This window comes from Stegodyphus dumicola, chromosome 4 (genome assembly GCF_044657685.1).
Source record: "Stegodyphus dumicola isolate Sdum_Otavi_A_Nest chromosome 4, ASM4465768v1".
NCBI classification, from domain to species: domain Eukaryota; kingdom Metazoa; phylum Arthropoda; class Arachnida; order Araneae; family Eresidae; genus Stegodyphus; species Stegodyphus dumicola.
Window position 1 is genome coordinate 8,858,911 of NC_140771.1, and position 19,874 is coordinate 8,878,784.

The following is a 19,874-nucleotide window of genomic DNA, read 5'->3' on the forward strand; positions in this document are numbered from 1 at the left end:
AGTTATCAAATTACATAAAAAAAAAAAAAGAAAATCAATACTTACGCGTGAAAAGTAATCCCAGGAACCTTTTTGGAAATCTGTGTGTGCATCCATATACAACACAAGTTGACATGCTTCAAAAAGAAAAGAAAAAAAAAATATTGCAATTACAGACTTCCTTGCACAAGTCACAGCATTAACAGGAACATGGCCGCCAAACTTCCCCGTTTGAATTGAACCTTCCCTCCTTCTATTTTAACCTCCTTGTCAAAAACTAGCAATTCGGCCAGCAGGCAAGAAGGCAGATTTTTCGGTACACCAAACTGAAAGGTTTAGTTTTGGTCCCACTCGGTAAAAACACACTGAAGGTGCAGAAATTGACTGAATTCACTATTCTGCTACGTTTCAAATTTAAACAAATATGGCTGCTGCGTTAGGCTTAGTCGTAGTTAAACTGCTAATAATTCTAGAACTATTGCATGCAGATTAACTAAAGGCATAAAGCCTTAACCAGAAGATAAAAACAACATAATTCAATTATTTTTAAAGCAATAAATGCACAATTTATCGCCATGTAAGAATAAAAAATTGAACTCACCGAGTCGAGTGACGGAGTGGATATATATACATTTGGTGAGGCCGATTGCAACCGAAAAGGAGGCAGCAGGTTTAAAGTTGATTGAAAGAGCCTTGAATAATTGTTTCCTCAAATTGTGCTTTCATTATTTAGTCATTTCGATTTTGTCAAACTTTGTTAATTGCCCTGAATGCTATGCAAGCCGTTATAGTAGGACAGCAATACTCCTTTCCTAGAGAAAATTAAAAGTAATTACTTACTGTCATTTATAAGTATTATGCTTTTGTGAGTTTTCTACCACTGCCATATTTTCAATAGCAAATATTTCGTTACTTACAGGATTTTCATTACCACCTGTGAGTCATTGTCATGCGGTCTGTTTTCCTCGGGAAGAGGAATGCCGTTGCATCAAACTGTGATGCCATGTTCAATTAGAAAAAATAATTAAATAAATAAACCCAGGCTGATTGAAGCCGTGGAGACGAAGAATTGGTAACCCAACAAAGGCTTCATCCTAAAATCTTCTTTCTGTGGAATTACCAATGGAATTTTCGTAAGTCGTCGAAGATCGTCATTTAAATTGAAAAATCCGAAAGCAGGTCTCTGGCCGCAAATGATACTACGGCTTACAGAGAATACATGAAAATATAAAATCTTAGTGTGCAAAATGCAGTGCGCGTAAGGTGATTCTAAATGTTACTGTAGTACGATGACAGCAAAAGCACAATGGTTCTAGGATTATTAGCAATTTAAGTGCGACAGCCTAACGGAGCAACCATATTTGTTTACACGATAATTACATCTTGCTTTGAAAAAACGTCGAGTACGAACAATAAAAGTAATTTTACACATAAGCTTATCTACAGCAAAAGTGACAGTATTGACGATGAACTAGATTAGCTTTTTAGCACTTTAAATAATTTCTTTCCAGATATTGCGTTATCGAAAAGGAGTAAATAAAATGAACTGTTGCCAATTTTTAAACGCTAAATTAAAGTTCAGATAAATCTAATGGTTGTTTATAGAGGTTTTGATAATAACTTGATTTTGAAATGTTAAGTTGTTGCCAAAGATTATTTTGAAACCTTTTATGTTTTTATTATATTGTATGAAACCCATTCTAAAAATATGTAAACGGTTTTTGTTATTACATTGATATATAATTATAATGTCATTTAAAACGAGAGATGTACGAATTGCGAATCCGAAACAAATATCAATTAAGTGATCCAAATAAAATATAAAGCATTATACATAACGCTGAAATACGTTTTTCCATCTCTCTGCCTTTTAGTTTTAAAATTGACTTTATTCTGAATTGCGTTAATCGAATGCTTATTTGTATTATGTGGAAGAATCTAATAACCTCAGAAACAACAATATATTGTTCACGTTCCTCTAAAATGGCATGCTATGTTGATTGTGGCCAAGGCTGAAATTTAGCTTTGTTGAATTTAAAAATGCAAAACAATGTATCTGGTATCTCATATGCATCAGTGCAGAATTACAGTTAAACATGAAAAATACATTTGAACGTGTCTATAACAATAACTTGTAAATTTTATAATTTCCTGCTTTGGCAGCATGGTCTACACGAAATTTTAAGTTTAATTAAATTGATTTCATGCAGATAGGCTTAAAAAATTGAATTAATTATTCTTCAGTACTAAAAATTTTTTACAATCAAAATTAAAAATGGTCGATAGAGTGAGAGAATATGTGACTTCACTCTTAAATAAAATTTATACAACTGCCGAAGAATCTGCTGCTTTGAGTAGTCTGTTGCAGCAACTGGAAGACAAAACTGGTATTCCTGGACCCTATATTGTTACAGGTAGGCCCTATATTATATGACAATGTAACTTTATAATTTAAATGACGCTTTATCTACACAGTTTGTATGTTGTAGTACACTAATAGATTAATGCAAATTGTTATTTCCCTTCGGGTTTGCATCTTAACCACAGCAACAACTGCTGCGGCAAATTGTCCTTTAATTTGCTAAAATCCCCTTATCCTTCTTTTCGGAGATGACTACACACGTCACGCTTACAAATGAGGAAAGAATAGGGATAATCTTGAAATCAGGGCTACAGGGAAAAAAAAAAAAAAAGCATGCATGATACCTGCAGCAATATGTATCAAAATACGAATGAAAAAAACGTGGTTCTTTACTAATTTCCATGCAGAAACATTTTGTTAGTGAAAGAATGATTTCACAGCTATTGAACAGTGGATATCGTTAATACAGTAACCCAGTGAAATGTCTCCGAATTCAATAGTCTACAGACGACATTTCAAAGTTGGTTGTAATAAAATTATTGTAAAATCATACGACTTCTGGAAAATAAAAGTGGATATTCCGTTTTTAAGTGCAAGTATGCTGAAATGAAGGTTCTGAAAATTCAAGTGCATTCTTGACATTCTAAATGATGTTCTGTTCTTGACAAAAGAAACTTGCCAAAATGCATCTGAAGACATAAGATTATTTGATGTTGCTGCATTGACGAGATGCATATACAGTGTCTCACAAAAGTGATGGGACACTTGTGCTTTACAAAAGGAAACTGTAATAAAATAAATTAAAAAACATGTAAACATTTTTTGTGGGTGTGTTTCATACTTAAATTTAGTAACAATTATTACATAACATACATTTTCTCAAAATATTAAAATATTAATTTAATAAAAATACAATTGTTTAAAACGGAGCAAAAAATGGCTCACATAAGTGATGGGACACCATTAGATACTACTACGTACAATAAAAATATTTTTGGGGTTTTTATTTTTACTCAAAAGCAATTGGCAATTACTTATAAAATCGTCTGCAGTATTTCTCTTCAGTTTGTTTTGGAACTTTTGTGTTTTTTAGCTCTGTGCAGCCATGAATGCTAAACGAAAAGAAACTTTGCCTGAAGTTCGAAAATTAGTTATTAATTTGCATATTGAACGTGGAAAATCTATTAGAAAAACTGCTGAAACAGTTAACTTGAGTCATTCAACAGTTTTCAATATCATTAAACGATATAAAAAGAATCATATGATTCAGGATAAAAGAAGACCTGGCCGACCATCAAAGCTATCCAATGGAATAAAGCGAATTATCGTTCGAAATATTAAAAAAAAAATCCAAGAATGAGTGCTCCTAAAGTTGCTGCTGATTTATAAGCATTATATGGAGTAATTGTTAATCCTGAGACTATTAGAAGAGTAATTCGATCTGCTGGATATCACGGTAGAGCAGCCGGGAAAAAATTCTTCGTAAGTGAAAAGAATAGAAAACTCAGACTGGCTTTCGCAAAATCCAACATAAATAAAAATTATGATTACTGGAATGAAGTTATATTTGCTGATGAGAGTAAATTTAATATATTTGGTTCTGACGGTAGAATCTTGGTGTGGAGAAAACCCAGGGAAGAATTTCGTAAACAGAACTTGGTGCCAACGGTAAAACATGGTGGAGGAGTTATGGTATAGGGGTGTATGTCGTCCGCTGGAGTAATCTTGTTTTTATTGACAGTATAATGGATCGGTACAAGTATATTGACATTTTAAATCAAAATTTGAAATCTTCAGCACGAAAACTGAACCTTCATAACGATTTTAAATTCTACCAGGAGAATGACCCCAAGCACATTGCTTTGAACGTTAGACTCTAGCTGCTGTATAACTATCCTGAAATAATAAAAACACCACCACAATCTCCAGACTTAAATCTCATAGAGAATATTTGGCAAAAATTGGAATCAAGAATTCGCAAACACACCATTTCTTCAAAACAACAATTAAAATCGGTGTTCCAAGAAGAATGGGGTAAAATCACTCCAGAAATAAAAAAAAAAAAAAAAAAAAAAAAATAGTCGAATCCATTCCAAGAAGATTAAATCATGTTTTAAAAGTAAAAGGAAATCCAACAAAATATTAAAACCTTTTAAAAAGTAAAATTTTTGAATAAATATTTGATGGAAAAGTAAGTGTCCCATCATTTATGTGAGCCATTTTTTGCTCCGTTCTAAACAATTATATTTTTATTAAATGAATATTTTAATATTTTGAGAAAACGTATGTTATGTAATAATTGTTACTAAATTTAAGTATGAAATACACCCACAAAAAATTTTTACATGTTTTCTTAATTTATTTTACTACAGTTTCCTTTTGTAAAGCACAAGTGTCCCATCACTTTTGTGAGACACTGTAGATTATACACTCCTGCTACGATTCAAAGTTAGGAGAAATATGAGCTGTTTAAAAAAATCATACATCAGTGTGTATTGATTAAATGGTTAATTTCTCATTGCAAACAACCGAATTATTTTGACTTTTACTGTCAGATGATCAGGGCCGTTCCTAGGCCATTGGCTGCCCGCGTTCTTTCCTAAGATTGTCACCCCCAAATTAAAGAAAACGTGCTCAGTGAGTAATAACATTTTCATTTCATACTTGACTAAGTACTTACATATGATAAATTATATAAAAATGACTTGCATATGACAAGTACTTAATGAAGTTAATCAATTTAAAATATTTAGGCATAGTATCACGAGAGTCCAGTTTCCAATGATTTTGGCCACACGCGTACTTTTACGTACTGCCGCCCCAACTAGAAATGGCCCTGCAGATGATATAAATCTACCTTCCATTTTATTTGCTTTTGATCGCCAGCGGTATAAGTCAAAACAGTTGCTTTTTTGATAAGGAAAGTCAAATTGTAAGGAAAGACCTCCAGATTTCTATAAGTAAACATTTCTTTTACAGACAGCTGCGTATAAAAGTATTCGCCAATGTGCCGCTGTACATAAAATTTTTAAGAAAATATTTCCTTGATAATAGTTTTGTTCTCAGAAATAGTGCAGTGATAAATAAAGCTATTACGAAGTTCCAAGCTGCGGTAAAATAGCTTCCCCGCAAAGCGGGGTTAGGGTTGCCAGATTTTGCGTGAAATCGCTAATTTGGCGACAAAGTTGGCGATGTGCCATAGACGGAGCGAGAATATTCTAGAACAAATTCTTACCGCTTTTCTGAAGAATGTTCTCCAAAGCAGGGGAAAAGCTATATATCAGATATAGATATCCTGCCAGAACGCGGAGTAGGAGAGTATCTATATCGAGAGTATACTAAGTTCAGTAGTAGTGTTTTGATTTCAAAGATTAGCTTGAGAGCGACCGAACCGAGTCGGGAACTGTATTTTGGTGCTTTGCCGGGAAGCTGTCTTCACCGTTGCAGCCTGTTGCCGATTGTTTCGACGACTGTAAACGTGTTTCTGGAACTGTCCTGAGTCATAGTGGCTAATAAATTGTGTTCTTTTTTGAAATCTTCAATTAGTCATTAATCACTGCAAATCCACTAACCCGTAGAACGCTACAGTGTCATATATGAAGTACTTTATTAAGCTATCGAAGTAATTAAACTGAAACCGCGGTAAACTGGACTTCAGTTTTATCCTTGAAATGACATGAGAGACAATATAACAAAAGTCAAAGCGATATTTTCCTCCACAATAGCTAAAGCAGCTACACATTTTACTGGTAAAGCTGACGTCTCTTTTTTTCCATTTATTTTTGTTAGTATAAACAGCAATGTATAATTACTTTCTAAGAAATAAAGCTTTAAAAGCTTTCTGTCTAGTTTATTATTATCAAGGACAAAAAGAAAGATTAAATGTTCTGAAACAAATAATTTTGGTACAGGTGACCAGACACGTCGTTCGCCAAATTTGACGAATTTTTGTCTACTGTGGTAACAGTCGATTTTTGTTTCGTAGAGCAACTCATTGAACCAGTTAAGCCATTTCTGTATATTTTTGTTTGGTTATTTCTCTTATTTCTGCTTTGCTGTCAAAAATTAAATTTGTTCATATTTTTACTAATTTTGTAAAATTGTTTTCTCTTTTTCGAATGGTGAGTGCATTTGTTTGTAAATTGTTTTAATTATTTAAGTTTTTTGTTTACATTTCATGCTTTAAACCTTAGAAGTCTTCAAAAACAGGATTTTCTTACCAAAAAACGGTATAGTGGTTAGGGAAGCCTGACTGCGATACCGAAGGGACTGGATTCGAATCCCGGAGAAGGCATGGTTGTAACTGTCCGTCTCTTCATAGGAGGCGATGGTGGCCTACCTATTAGGTGCCTCCATAATAAAGAGACCAGCACATCTGGCCTTGTATAGAGTAATGGACTGTGTTACACTGTAACTGTTCACAATCTGCCATTGGAAAAAAAAAAAAAAAATAGGAGTAACTTTTTTTATCAACGCGGAGCATCTGGCACGTTTACTTCATATTTTTTTTAGCTTAGAGTATGTTGATCAGTAAATACACTTTCGACTTATATAAAGGTAATATTTAACTATCAAATATATTTCATTGTTAAGATTAATTAAGATTCCTTAGATTAGAGATTAGAGCTTATTTAATCAGATCAGATGTCTAAGTTGTAATATCTTCCGGGTCCTTCAGATGTGATAATTCACATGAAACGGTTGCGATTGGCTTCGAATGAATAGGTCAGTCTTCAGAAATTTTGAATCTTCTGCCTTACGAACAGATATTCAGTACAAAGTCCGTACACCGGACTCGTTCTGACTTCGGCGATTCCGGATTAAGGGTTTTTCCGGATTATAGATCAACAGTTTGAATCTGGTAAGATGGCATGCAGAAATTATACAATTAAAAATATGAAAGGGTAATTTATGAAATAAAGAGCAATTATGATCTAAAGGGTATCAAAATTTATAAAAAAAAAAGCTTAATATTTATTTGTTTACTTTATTAAACATTTCTTTCAATGTGAGTTGTTTAAGTTGCTTCGTTTTTTGTGCTAAACGCGCATGCGTAAGGCATACAACAAATACACAAAATTTGTGGCTTTGAGGTCCGGATTATAGATCATTCCGGATAATGGACGTCCGGATTACAGATTTTGTACTGTATCATGAATCTACGTCGCTTCCATGGGAAACATTTCTGATTCAGCGAATGATATATTTACTATATATCTGCATATGAACAAGAATCCTTCGCTTGTATGGCAAATTATATTCCATACCTTCTGAAAGATAAAGATCCTTCTTGGGTTATGTAATGTAATATACGAATGTGCTGCAACCCTCTTGGCTAATAATAATCGGCCTCATGACACACACAACACGGATTAAAAGTTCCCTTCAATATTAATGAATCAACATTCGTGACGCAATAAATTTCTTGACCTTTTTTTTTTTTTTTTTTTTTTTTTTTTTTTTTTTTTTTAATGTACCTTTTACTCGTTTTCAATAGTTTCATGGTTTTATGTCAGCTTGTAAGGACTTCGATTTTTTTTTTAGAATTTTTTAATTTTATTTATTTATTGTTTGTTTGTTTGTGTGTGGGAGGGATGTAAGTGAGAGAACATTGTCTCTATACTTATATTTATGATTAAACACGGTAAGTTTTGTTATCAAAAAAATCTGTAAATTTGAAAGAAAATCGAACCTTATCCAGACAAAAAATATGGTCCCACAGATCAAATTTGTGAAAGATCGAAACTAATCTATAAATATTTTAAGTTATATTGTGCGTGCAATATGCTTAAACTGTTGCAATTAATGTATGAAAGAAATAAAATCAATTAAAAAAATAAGAACTCGGAATTCTTTTCATCTCATTCCTCTAGCTGCAGATGCTCCTCATTTCACATATAGTATTACCAAATTTATTAATCAGTTCTAGCTTCGGATTTTATCATGAAAACTTTTATATCTGATTTTAAATTCCTCTACCAGTTTTCGAAATTTGAATCATTGATAAATTATAATGTAAGACAACTTTATTACAACTTAGTTTTTAAAAGTTTTATTATAACTTAGTTACTAATTTAACCTAATTTTTAAGTTAGTCAAGAGACAAGACTATTTGAATAAGACAACAAAGTTAATGAAAACTCTGTCTTAAATCAATTTATTCCTTTCAGGTTTGACCACCGCTCTGTTACTAACTTTTCTGCTTGGTTATGGTATCACCTTCCTGTGTGATGCAATTATCGTCATATATCCAGCTTTTGAATCGTAAGTAAGTTCTTTACTTTTAAGAGCTATAGCTACGAAAATAATTTTAAAGGCAATTGAAATTCAAATAAATTCAGTAGTCTTTTTCGTTAATAACATGCTCGAAATAGTTTCCTCTAATAAGGTATACACCTCAAACTGACATTTCTAGCGAGAAAGTGTACTTTCTTCATCAACTTATTTTCGACTGGAAGGCCCTCGGGCCACACTTCGGCTGTCCTCCTTCAAAGTTGAGACTGAAACTTAACATTTAGCAAAGCTCAACAATATCTCAGTTATCTAGAGATGGATGATACTAGAGAAAGGATAACCCAGCTTTTACCTGTACCCCTTTGATAGCGTATTGCCGCTAAGCCAGTTAGTGGTTAGTGCCGTTGACTGCTTACCGAAGAGCTTAGTTCGAATTCCTGTGAAGACATGGATGTTTGTAAATTTATAGTGTCTGTGCTTCAAGGAGACTGTCAAAATGCAGTGCGAGCCGAAATCCTCTCCAGAGGGTGGAGGTAGCGGAAGAGGGGTGGGAAACCTTCCAAACTTGCCCCCCTCGGTTGTTCTTTCTCGGAATTCCATCCAGAGCGGTAGCTTAGAAGTTAGGATGACCCAGCGATATCTAGTGCGACTAGATGGATGCGCAGGAGTCGGCCTTGCTTCAACCTTTGTCTGCAACAAGACATCGCCGTCCAGCCGATATAGTAGTTATTGACGCTGACTGCCATACCATACAAATGGCCTCAGGATCGAAACCCGGAAGAAGCATTGTTATTGTAGAACTTTAGTCTGGGTATGCACCACTTTGGGCATAATCACCATATCATTAATTTCTCCCGTTAAACTTAACGCTCATTCATACATGTTAAGTTTTCAATCTCGATTTTAGTTTGGGTACTCATGTATACGGGCATTTTGAGAATAACACATTTGGAAATTCTCACGTAGGAGTAGTATTTGGCTGAATTTCATGAATCCCTCCTATAAGCCTATATTGTCTGTTCAGAGAGGGTACGGAAGTATATAGAATACCATCGGCACCCCCAGGGTGTTCTTCGGAATTCCATTCATAGCTTAGCAGTTAACAAGAGCCAGTGATACCAAACATGCCTAATGGATTCGCAGGTATCGATCTTACACTGGTGTGCAAAAATTAAAGACGAGACGGTTTTTTCAATATAACTTTGTACAAAAGCTTTTCAAATCAACACATTTAATACCGTAAGATCCCCAATACGTAAGCACATGAGTAATGTAAGCAACACTTACTAAAAGAGAAATCAGAGGGATAAAAAGAAGCTTTATTGAAAAAGTAGCATGGAGCGCAATGCGACTGAAGGCCGAAACATCCCTGTGATGGGTGTCCAGCAAGAAACATCCGGTCTTTAATAGGGGATATGATCTCCCCTGACTGCTAGGCAGGTTTCACAGCGTCTGCCCATGCTGAGAATGAGAGTGTCAATCAGTTGTTGAAGCATTGCTGCCCATTCGTCTTGCAGCGCCAATCGAAGCTCCGGAATCGTTACTAAGGTACGAGCTGCCAAGCGTCTGCCTAGAAATTCCCATACATGCTCGATGGGATTGAGATCCGGAGATCGTGCCGGCCAATCCATACGTTCAATATCCTCACTCTCTAAGAGCTGTTCGGCAGCTACTGTGCGATGACATGTTGCATTGTCGTCCATGAAAAGGAACTGCGGACCCATAGCGCCTCTAAAAAGACGCACATATGGAAGAAGAATCTCGTTACAATAACGGGTCCTGTTGACTGAACCTGCGTCGAAGATGTGAAGGTCTGTACGACTACCAAGCATGATGCCTCCCCAAACGAGAACACCGCCACCTCCATACCAGTCCCTTTCAATGATGTTCGAGGGATGATTGCGGTTTCCCCGCTCTCTCCAGATAAGTATGCGATGAGAATCGCTACTCAGACTGAATCTGCTCTCATCTGTAAAGAGTACTCGTCCCCATTCATTGTCTCTTCGATTCCGGTGTTCTCGGCACCACAGAGAACGCCTTCTCCGATGGGCAGGCGTTAGAGGTACACACCGTACAGGGCGTCGTGCAAACAGACCACCTCCGTGCAGTCTTCTGGCCACGGTAAAACGCGATATCGGTCGTCCAGTCGCCTGTGTCGTGTGTCTAGCGATTTCTCCTGCTGTCTGCCGCCTGTTTCTTCTGGCCTGTAAGGCAATATACCGGTCATCTGCGGGTGTGGTTCCTCGTGGACGACCACTACTAAATCCCCGGATAGCTGTTCCTGTAGTTTGAAATTGTCTCCAAAGTCGTGAAACGATGCTGGGAGCAATTCCGAACTCTGCAGCCACACTTGTCACACTGCGGCCTTCCTCCAACTTCCCAATGATTCGACCTCGGGTAAAAGCATCCAGATGTCGTCTAACAGATTGATTATTCGCCATTTCTCCCTGAGGTAGCAACTCGGTGTGATTTTAACTGCTATACGGCGTGCAATCTCTTTGCTAGAAATACTGATCTTACACCGACAACATGCTTTATACTACTCAGACACTCCCCCATTACGTCTACCTGCATATCTGCGCATGTGCTACCGTACATCACCTTACTTAATCTCCTGATTGGTCTTTCTGTCCGCTCTGCCTCTTCGTTCAGCTGATATGCTAATTTTTCGATTTCGTCCTTAATGTTTGCACACCAGTGTACTTCAGCCTGTGTCTGTACTATTCAGGTAAGCTGACGATTTAAATGTTCGGCAAAGTGCTCAGCTACCTGAAATTACCCAAGGTCAGATAGTTTGTGACTTCTCTTTTATCTTCAGAGACGAAACATACCTTCTTGGATGTGTCGGGTAGTTTTATTGTGTCATAGCTAACTTTTGTGCTAGATATTGTCGAATATTTTCTAGAGCTCAAATCGGTATTACAACTACTGGAGATATAGGGCTTAAATTTGTATTACAAGTACTAGAGACTTATATCTAAGACTCGGAATTAAATTGCTGTTCGTTCATAGACGTAATACTTATCTCTGGCTTATAGACTAAGCCATATTATAAGCCAGAGATAAGTATTACGTCTATGAACGAACAGCAATTTAATTCCGAGTAGTAAGTACTATTACAGTTATTTCAACGTTAATTATGTCTGGCGTCGGAAGTTTTAAAACTGTGAGCAAGTATTCCAAGAAATCCCCCTCGTATTACTAGAACCATATTAAATGGTAATGCGCTGTCTTGATTTGAACAGTTTCTTCTGAATTCATATGCGGTTCTAAGAAAAAATATTTCTTGGATTGTATTTTGTATTCTTAAATTTGTTTTATTTCCACTTTCCATGAGTACGTGTTTTCAACTTCTCCTTATGATGAAATAAAAAAATGACCCAAATTTTTCTTGTAAAAAATGATGTGCTTTCTTACTACCTTTCCTCTGAATGGAGTATGAGCATTACTAATTAAAAAAAAAAGTTTTCTGGATATAACTGAGTACAATGAATTATTGTTATTTCTTTGGGTTTAATCAAAGAGATGCAGACTTATTTCTAAAACCTTAAACGAGTGCTTTATCTGTGTTACTTACATAGCAGTAAACAACTTATAATTGTAATGAAAAATCTCTTCTTTGTTAAAATCTTATATCCAAAATTTAGTGTAATTATAAGAGGGATTCATGAAATTCAGCCAAATACTACTCCTACGTGAGAATTTCCAAAAGTGTTACGTTCAAAATGCCCGTATACATGAATACCCAAACTAAAATCGAGACTGAAAATTTTAAACATGCATGAATGAGCGCTAAGTTTAACGGGAGAGACTAATGGGTACTATTCGGGTTCGAGGGCCGTAAAAAATCGCCAAACTATTGCTGATGCCAATGCTGCCAAAAATAATTGCGGCAACCCTAATAATTGAGGCAAGAAAGGAAGTATAATAGTAAATAACTATCTAAAGATTGATGTTTTAATTTAGATGAAAGCTTAATTTCATATAATACTTTTTTATTATTATAATTTATATGAAAAAGGCTAAACATGACTGAATGGAAGCAAAAGAGTAAATAACTATTTCAGATCATTATTATAATTTATATAAAAATTGCTAAACATAACTGAATGGATGCCTGCATCGCTATTTCGCTACTGATTATCGCTAAAGCATAATTTCATCTCGTTGGTTGTTCAAACGTAATGTTCTATAATGAATGATGCCTTTTCTTTGAAAATATTCTCGGTAAAGTGCAGAATCGCTCATTTATTTGATCCCCGCTTTTTACAAGGGTAAAAACAATTGAATTTTTGTCCATTTTCTTTTACTTTTCTAAGTGAAAATAGCTCGATGTGTACATAAAGTCAAGGGTGTGCGCAGTGCCATTTTTGTGCAATTCTAGGATTTTTTTTTTTTTTTTCTAAGTGAAAATAGGTCGATGTGCCCATGGATACCGAGTATGTGCAGTTCTTAAAAACGCGTCAAGCAGTGGATGATTCTGCACTTTACACAAAATTCTATTGCCGACTTTACGTCATGGGCAATTCCCAAATTTTTTGCGCAAGTAATAATAACTTGTATTCGCACTAAATGGATTTAAGATCATACAACATTATATATATATATATATAAGATTTAAAAATTAAACTAGTATTTCAATGGCGTCTTAAGAAATATAGAACTATATAAACTTACGCAATCTGAAATCAGCGCGTACGCTAGATTTGACGCGCTGTTAAATGGGCGCGTTTGCTAGATTTGGCGCTTTTGCGCATATATTTTCGCTGCAATTTTTTTACGGCCCTCAAAACAGAATAGTACCGACTAAATGATATGGTGATTATGCCCAAAGTGGTGCATACTGAGACTAAAGTTCTATTTAAAAAATCGATCTAATCATGAATAAGATAAATGAATCGTTTTATTTCTAGCGTTTAAAGAGAATTTCTTCCCATAATAGTACTATAAATGCTTTTTTAGACTTTGACGAAATGTTGTTGTTATACCAGGGAAAAAATTAACTTCTTGCGCGGGTAATTACAAAGCTATTTGACGAAGTTGTGATTAGGAATTTTAGCATTATTGCCACATAAAATACATTTTGCAATTTTGAATGAAAGTCGTCTAAGATTCGTAGCACCGAATTAATATTGGCATTTTGCAATATAAATTATTTATTTCAGATTCAAAGCCCTTGAAGAAAGGGACATGGACCGAGCTATGCATAAGATGAAGTATTGGATTGTGTTTTCTTTCTTCCATGCTGCTGAACATATAGGGGATTCTTTTTTCTGGTGGATACCTGGTTATCAAATTGGAAAGGTTAGTAGCATTTTGATAAAAATTGATTAATTAGTAGTCAAATATAAACTAAAATTTATAATTATTTCATACCAAACCAACATTGAAACTTTACATTTGCTACATTCTTATGCTTATAAGTACGATAACAATTATTAGCTATGCATGTGAGTTTGTTTAAGCAAACAGGAAGAATATTCAAAAATACAAGTAATAAAACTTTAAGGCATTCAGTTTTCAGAATTTTTCTCTTGTTTTATATCATCGGTTTGTGCAAACTAGTTTCCATCAAATATTAGTAATTCGATAATCGCGAAAATTTGGGGTATCATATTTTAACGAAACTATTCATGTTGACTGCTCTCGAATCCCTGAACGATGTTTTTTACGTGACATCTGTACGTACGGTCAAAACAACGGACTCTTTTCCCCAAAACAGAATGTAAAATGGATTCAGAAGAGATTTTTTTCGTGGCGTCTGTACGTGCGTACGTATGTATGTATGTATCTCGCATAACTCAAAAACGCACTGGTAGTTCGGTCTGAGGTTCGAATCCCGCGAACGGGCTGGCTGCATGGGTGTTTTCGTGGTTTTCCCCATGTGTAACGTGTATACGAGCCAGTTTCCCTTAGAAAGTCCTCCACGAAGGCATCCCTCCCCTTAGGCAGATAGCCCTAGTGTGCTTTGCCATAATTAAATACACCACATAACTCAAAAACGAATAGTCTCAGAACGTTGCAGTTTTGTATGTGGGACTGCTATAACATGTAGATGTGCACCTCCCTTTTTGGTTGCAATCGGCCTCACCAGAAGTATATATATATCCACTCTGATATTCGGCTAAGTGAGCTCAGGTTTCTTATTCTTAATTGTGTTTGTAAATTGTGCAGTTTTTGCTTTAAAAAAATGATTGAATTATGTTTTTTTTATCTTCCGGTTAAGGTTTTTATGCCTTTAGTTAACCTGCCTGTTATAGTTGTAAAATTATCAACAATTTAAAAGTTGTAAGTGCAGCTAAGCTTAATCGTTTTTGCCATAGCAGCCATATTTGTTTACATTTGAAGCTTAGCAGAATAATTGATTTGTTGCCAATCTAGAGAAACTAAGCTTTGCAACAACAAAGCAATGTCTTCTTTTATTATTGCGAATTAAATTACGCTTAATCCATTCTGGAATTATCATTTAAGTTGTAGAGACATTACATATTTTTTAGAAACAGGAGAATTGAAAAATTAGCAAACGCCTTCGCCGGGAATCGAACGACGGATCTCTGGAATACCGGCCCAGCGTGCAGAACCACTACACCACGAAGGCACGCTAGGAAAGCGGGAGAAATACCTTATATACTCCCCCTTTTAAAGGGCGACTGGGGTTTAGGGGGATCCACTCGCGAAATTTTGGGTGAGGAGAATCATCCTCCAACACCCTTTTAATTCGGATGCCAATGTAGAGACATTAGGTATTTTTGTGGAAGCAGGCAAGATGAAAAATTAGCAAACGCTTTCGCCGGGAGTCGAACCACGGACCTCTGGAATACCGGCCCAGCTTGCAGAACCACTACACCACGAAGGCACGCTAGGAAAGGGGAAAAATACCTTATAAAGTTATTAAACTATATCATATATTGACTCAGCGTAGTATCCAGAACAAATTCAGTTGCTACGCCTTCAGTGTCTTTTTGCCGAGTGAGACCGAAAGTAAACTTTCAGTTTGGTGCACCGAAAAATCTGCCTTCTTGCCCACTGACCGAATTGCTTGTTTTTGCGTAGAAACTGTAATTTTAATTATAAAAAAATTGTTTAATTGTTTTAACTGTATTTGCCGTTTTATGTTTTTCTATATCTTTCGATTTTTAGTATAGATATTTTGAGATATGTATTTTTGTCTTGTCGCGAAGGGAGAGCTGAATTCATTGAATGAGAAATATATCCCTAATTAAATTAGAGGAAGTAAGTTTAAATGAAATGCAGGAAAAAATGCGTATAATTTAATATTCCGTACAGGGAAGTCATGTGGTATACATATCAGGTTTCTTTTAATTTGGCTGCGAGAATCTTAGGAAATTATGCGAGCAGTGAATTGGCTAGGAACAGCCATGGTTTTGCCAGAATTGTATTAAATATAATTCATTTTTAGCAGTATATCTCTTGAAAACTATCAAGCAAATTTATCTCTTACATTTTTACATTATCAAGCAAATTTATTTCTTACAAATTTATCTCTTTCGTACGTCAATCAAAATACCATTCCTGACATAGAACATTCATACACCTATGGAAAATAATATGTCTCATTATACAAGGTAACTAAAAATGTTCTTACCGTTTCTGATATGACATTGGAAGAGTAAACCCCAATATAAAAATGCTCGTCAAGCCTAGCAATATAGTGGTTAGGATGGGAGTCCGGACATTGATTGCTGTATGATTTTAAAGTGGGCCTATATGCAGCAGAATCAAGTCGCCGAATTTGCAAGGCCTTTGAAGATGATGCCATTGACGAGCGAACCGACAGGCAATGGTTCCAGAAGTTCAGGTCAGAGGATATATCTCTCAGTGATGCACCACGCAGGGCCCTGAGAGGCCCTGAGAGCAGCTATAGACTAACAGTAAGGCAAACATGTGGTGAGCTTGCTGCACGCTTCCAGGTATCTGATGAAACGACCAGACTCCATTTGCACCGCATAAGAAAAGTAAGAATTGTAAGAATTGGAGGCTCCTTTTCAGCCCACCTGGACACGAGTATCCCATAACTCAAAAGAAGCGGCCCCGTATCTCCAGAAACGAGGGAATTCAAAGTAACTCAGCCACCCACAAACAGCAAACAAAAATACTAAATTAAAGCTGAGCAAGTGGGTACCCCATTCACTGTCTGATGCAAACAAGCAACAATGTGTCGATACCTGTTTGTCATCGCTTACTCGGGCACAGCAATGCATCTATATTTGATCGAGTACTCACCAGCGATGAAAAGTGGGTCCAGTTTGGCCCACCCAGGCGTTCCAGACATTGGTTGTCACGACGGGACCCTGTGCCTCACACTGCGAGACCTTCTCTCCACCCACGCGAGATCATGATTTGTATCTTGGGGACTAGTCACCAAGTGGAGCCCTATAAGCTCCTGACAGTGGGCCAAACCTCAAGGCAGCTCTGTACTCGTAGCAGTTGGATCGTGTGCATCAGGCACTGATGCATAAAGAGCCAGCATTGGTTAATCGTAAGGGCGTTCTCCTTCTCCATGACAATGTGAGGCCGCATGTGGCTCGGGAGGCCAGAGACACCCTCCAGCGACTGGACTGGGAGACACTACCCCATCCACCATGCTCCTTAGACCTCGCGCCAGCAGACTACCATCTTTTCAATTCCCTGGACAACCATCTTCGTGGGAAATTCTTCAACTACCGGTCAAACAACGACTTTTTTGCGTCCGTGAGGGCTACTGAGTTTTATTGTGATGGCATCTCACAGCTAGCCATTCCTTGGCAAAAGGCACTGGATCCTGATGATGATTACTTTGAGGATTAGCGGTGATTATTATTTGTTTTATGACTTTTTCTTTGTGATTACCCAAAACGGCAAGAGCGTTTTTGGTTACTTATATGTGTGTGTGTGTGTGAATTAAGTTTATTTTTAACGACTAATAATGATTCCTTTAATAATTATTAATTTTTTACGCAATAACAATAACAGTTTAACAATAAAAAGTGCGTAGGCTTGCGATGAAAGTCGCGGTATGCATGTCCCAGATTTAGGAGTGCACATCATTCTTCCTAGGCTGGGAATGAAGAAATTAAAGACTTTCCTAGACTGTATCCGAATTATCGTCCCGACTTTAACATAAAATCCAAGAGTGTTGTTTAACTAATAACAGTGATAAAATCGAACTGAATGTCAGTTTATATTACGAGCTTATAATGCTAGCTGAAACTTACAAAAGCATAAATCATTACTTTTTTCGGTGTGCTTGGACTACAACAATGTAAGTACGTAAAAACGTCAAACAGCACAGCAAATTAAATACTGGTTAATCCAAAAGTAACAGAAAAGTAAAAGCTCAGTAATTTGAACCGTATAGACATTATGCAGTCTTCAGAGAAATGCACAGAAAGATATTGGACTTGTTTTAATGACGAAACATCTTATTGCCAGAATCCATATTTTTCACTGAGAGATAGCACAATTCACAATACAGCTAATGTTCATTGTGAGGTCCGTCATTCATAAAGATGGCCGTCAGACGCAGCATGACACTCTGCACAGTATCAGAGAGGATTCTGCTGTAATTCCTGTCACAGGATGGCGGAAAATTCCATATGAGCAAACCATGAGTCAAAGGGTCTGAAGACCTCAGTGGCCGTTCGCGCTGGAAAGAGGGATTGAGGACATGCCATCATCAAAAATTGATTGCATCTGGTTAGACAGATCCTGCGCGGATACTCTCCAGCCTACATAATGGTACTCTACGGATCATTTGTCTTTCTTGCTGAGAGGGAATGATGCTGTACCTTGAAATAACTGCGTAGCGTTGCGAAATGTAGACATAAACAATGCCCCTTTTTCAAAGAAAAAAATATGAATAATTATTCAGTTATATTTCCTATGATGTTTTATGCAGTAAAGGGAATTATGAAATTTAACTGTTCTCCGAACAATATCCGAAACATCTTTTCTTTCACCCAGATACTGGAATTACGTGTATTTACACTTGTATTAAGCGAAAACTGCGTCTTCTTAGTCCACAAGACATTTGGCAGCCGGTCCGCGTTGTTTTACTTTTGTTGAAACGACCAAATTTGTAAATTTATGATGGCTGTCGAGACCGCTTGGTTTCAGTTCCTGTACGTGTTGGATTTTGTAAGGATACAACTTAAAGATAATCTTGAGTGCGATAACCATACAGTCTCATACAAAATGTCGCTTCCGCGCAACAAATACAGCGGCATCTGGCAGTGAAAATGTAACTATTCTAGAAATAAAAGTTTTCGATATTAATAAAAAGGTCTTAATGCCTTTCTGTGTACTTTTGTGAAAACCGCATCATGCTACTGTCTGTACTTTTTGCATTATTGTGATTTTAGTTTTGCTGTAACTTTTGGATTACCCGGTATTTATAACTCGGTTGCTAACCAAAGCGCTACTTCTAAACGTTTTAACAGATTAACGATAGACAGTATTTCCCGAATCGTAACTACAAGGTTACAAGTTAAGTTACAGGTCGAGAAGAATACGAAAGATGCGGCGCCAGTGGCTCAGTTGCCAACTCTTTCTCTCTTATATTTCTGCTTGCTGTTTAAACTAACACATCTAATATTTTTTCTAGTAGAATTAGCTGAAAAAGTAGAAATAGAAATATCCGGGGGATTTAACATAAAGCATAACGCATTAATGAAAGTAAACCTTACAAAATTAAGTTAATTTCTTCCTTTCGTTTCTTAAATATAAGTTATAATAATTTTCCTTCTCTTTTCAGTTTTTATTTATGTTATGGTGCCTTGTTCCACTACCCTACAATGGATCTGCTGTTCTATACGATAATTATATCCAACCCACCTTTATCCATAACAGAGATACCTTAGAACAGATGATGTCAAGCGCTCAAGTTACCATTAGAAGGATGTCTCTAAGGGAGTCATCTTGAGGCTGCCTATTAGAATGCCAAAAGAATTAATATTGATCATTAAAAACTGAAAAACGCATCATGTTGTTGTTTGTTATTTTTTGAGCATCCATCACTAAATTAGTGTCACTACATATTTGCATAGATAAACATCAAATTGGGTTTACTATAATCAAAGAAGCTGTTAATGGAAAAATAAAGGAATATATTTACCAACATGAACCATGGTCGACTTAGGGATTATTCTTGAATTTTTAAGAATTTATTTTAAATTTTGCACAAATTTAAAGAATTTTTGTTTAATAAATTCAGCGATTTGAAAGCGAGAAGTGCCAACACTTTTCGAATAAAACATCTTCACACACCAGACTGTCGCCAGGCAGAATTTAAAACATTTTT

The 19,874-nt window shown here is 36.1% G+C and overlaps 1 protein-coding gene across 1 annotated transcript; it reads left to right on the plus strand.

The window, feature by feature from the left end:
* The first annotated feature begins 2,156 nt into the window (after positions 1–2,156).
* LOC118185784 (receptor expression-enhancing protein 6-like) lies at positions 2,157–19,554 on the plus strand. Its single transcript, XM_085814233.1, has 4 exons — positions 2,157–2,393; positions 8,512–8,605; positions 13,741–13,879; positions 19,329–19,554. The coding sequence occupies exons 1-4, from the start codon at positions 2,255–2,257 to the stop codon at positions 19,494–19,496; spliced, it is 540 nt and encodes a 179-aa protein (XP_085670359.1). The 5' UTR covers positions 2,157–2,254; the 3' UTR covers positions 19,497–19,554.
* Positions 19,555–19,874: the final 320 nt, after the last annotated feature.

Excerpts from the sequence above, each read along its gene's own strand:
- LOC118185784 (XM_085814233.1), top strand. The coding sequence starts at position 2,255 with ATGGTCGATAGAGTGAGAGAATATGTGACTTCACTCTTAAATAAAATT. Across the intron at positions 8,606-13,740 it reads ATATATCCAGCTTTTGAATC|ATTCAAAGCCCTTGAAGAAA; the intron begins GTAAGTAAGTTC and ends TATTTATTTCAG. Across the intron at positions 13,880-19,328 it reads CTGGTTATCAAATTGGAAAG|TTTTTATTTATGTTATGGTG; the intron begins GTTAGTAGCATT and ends TTCTCTTTTCAG.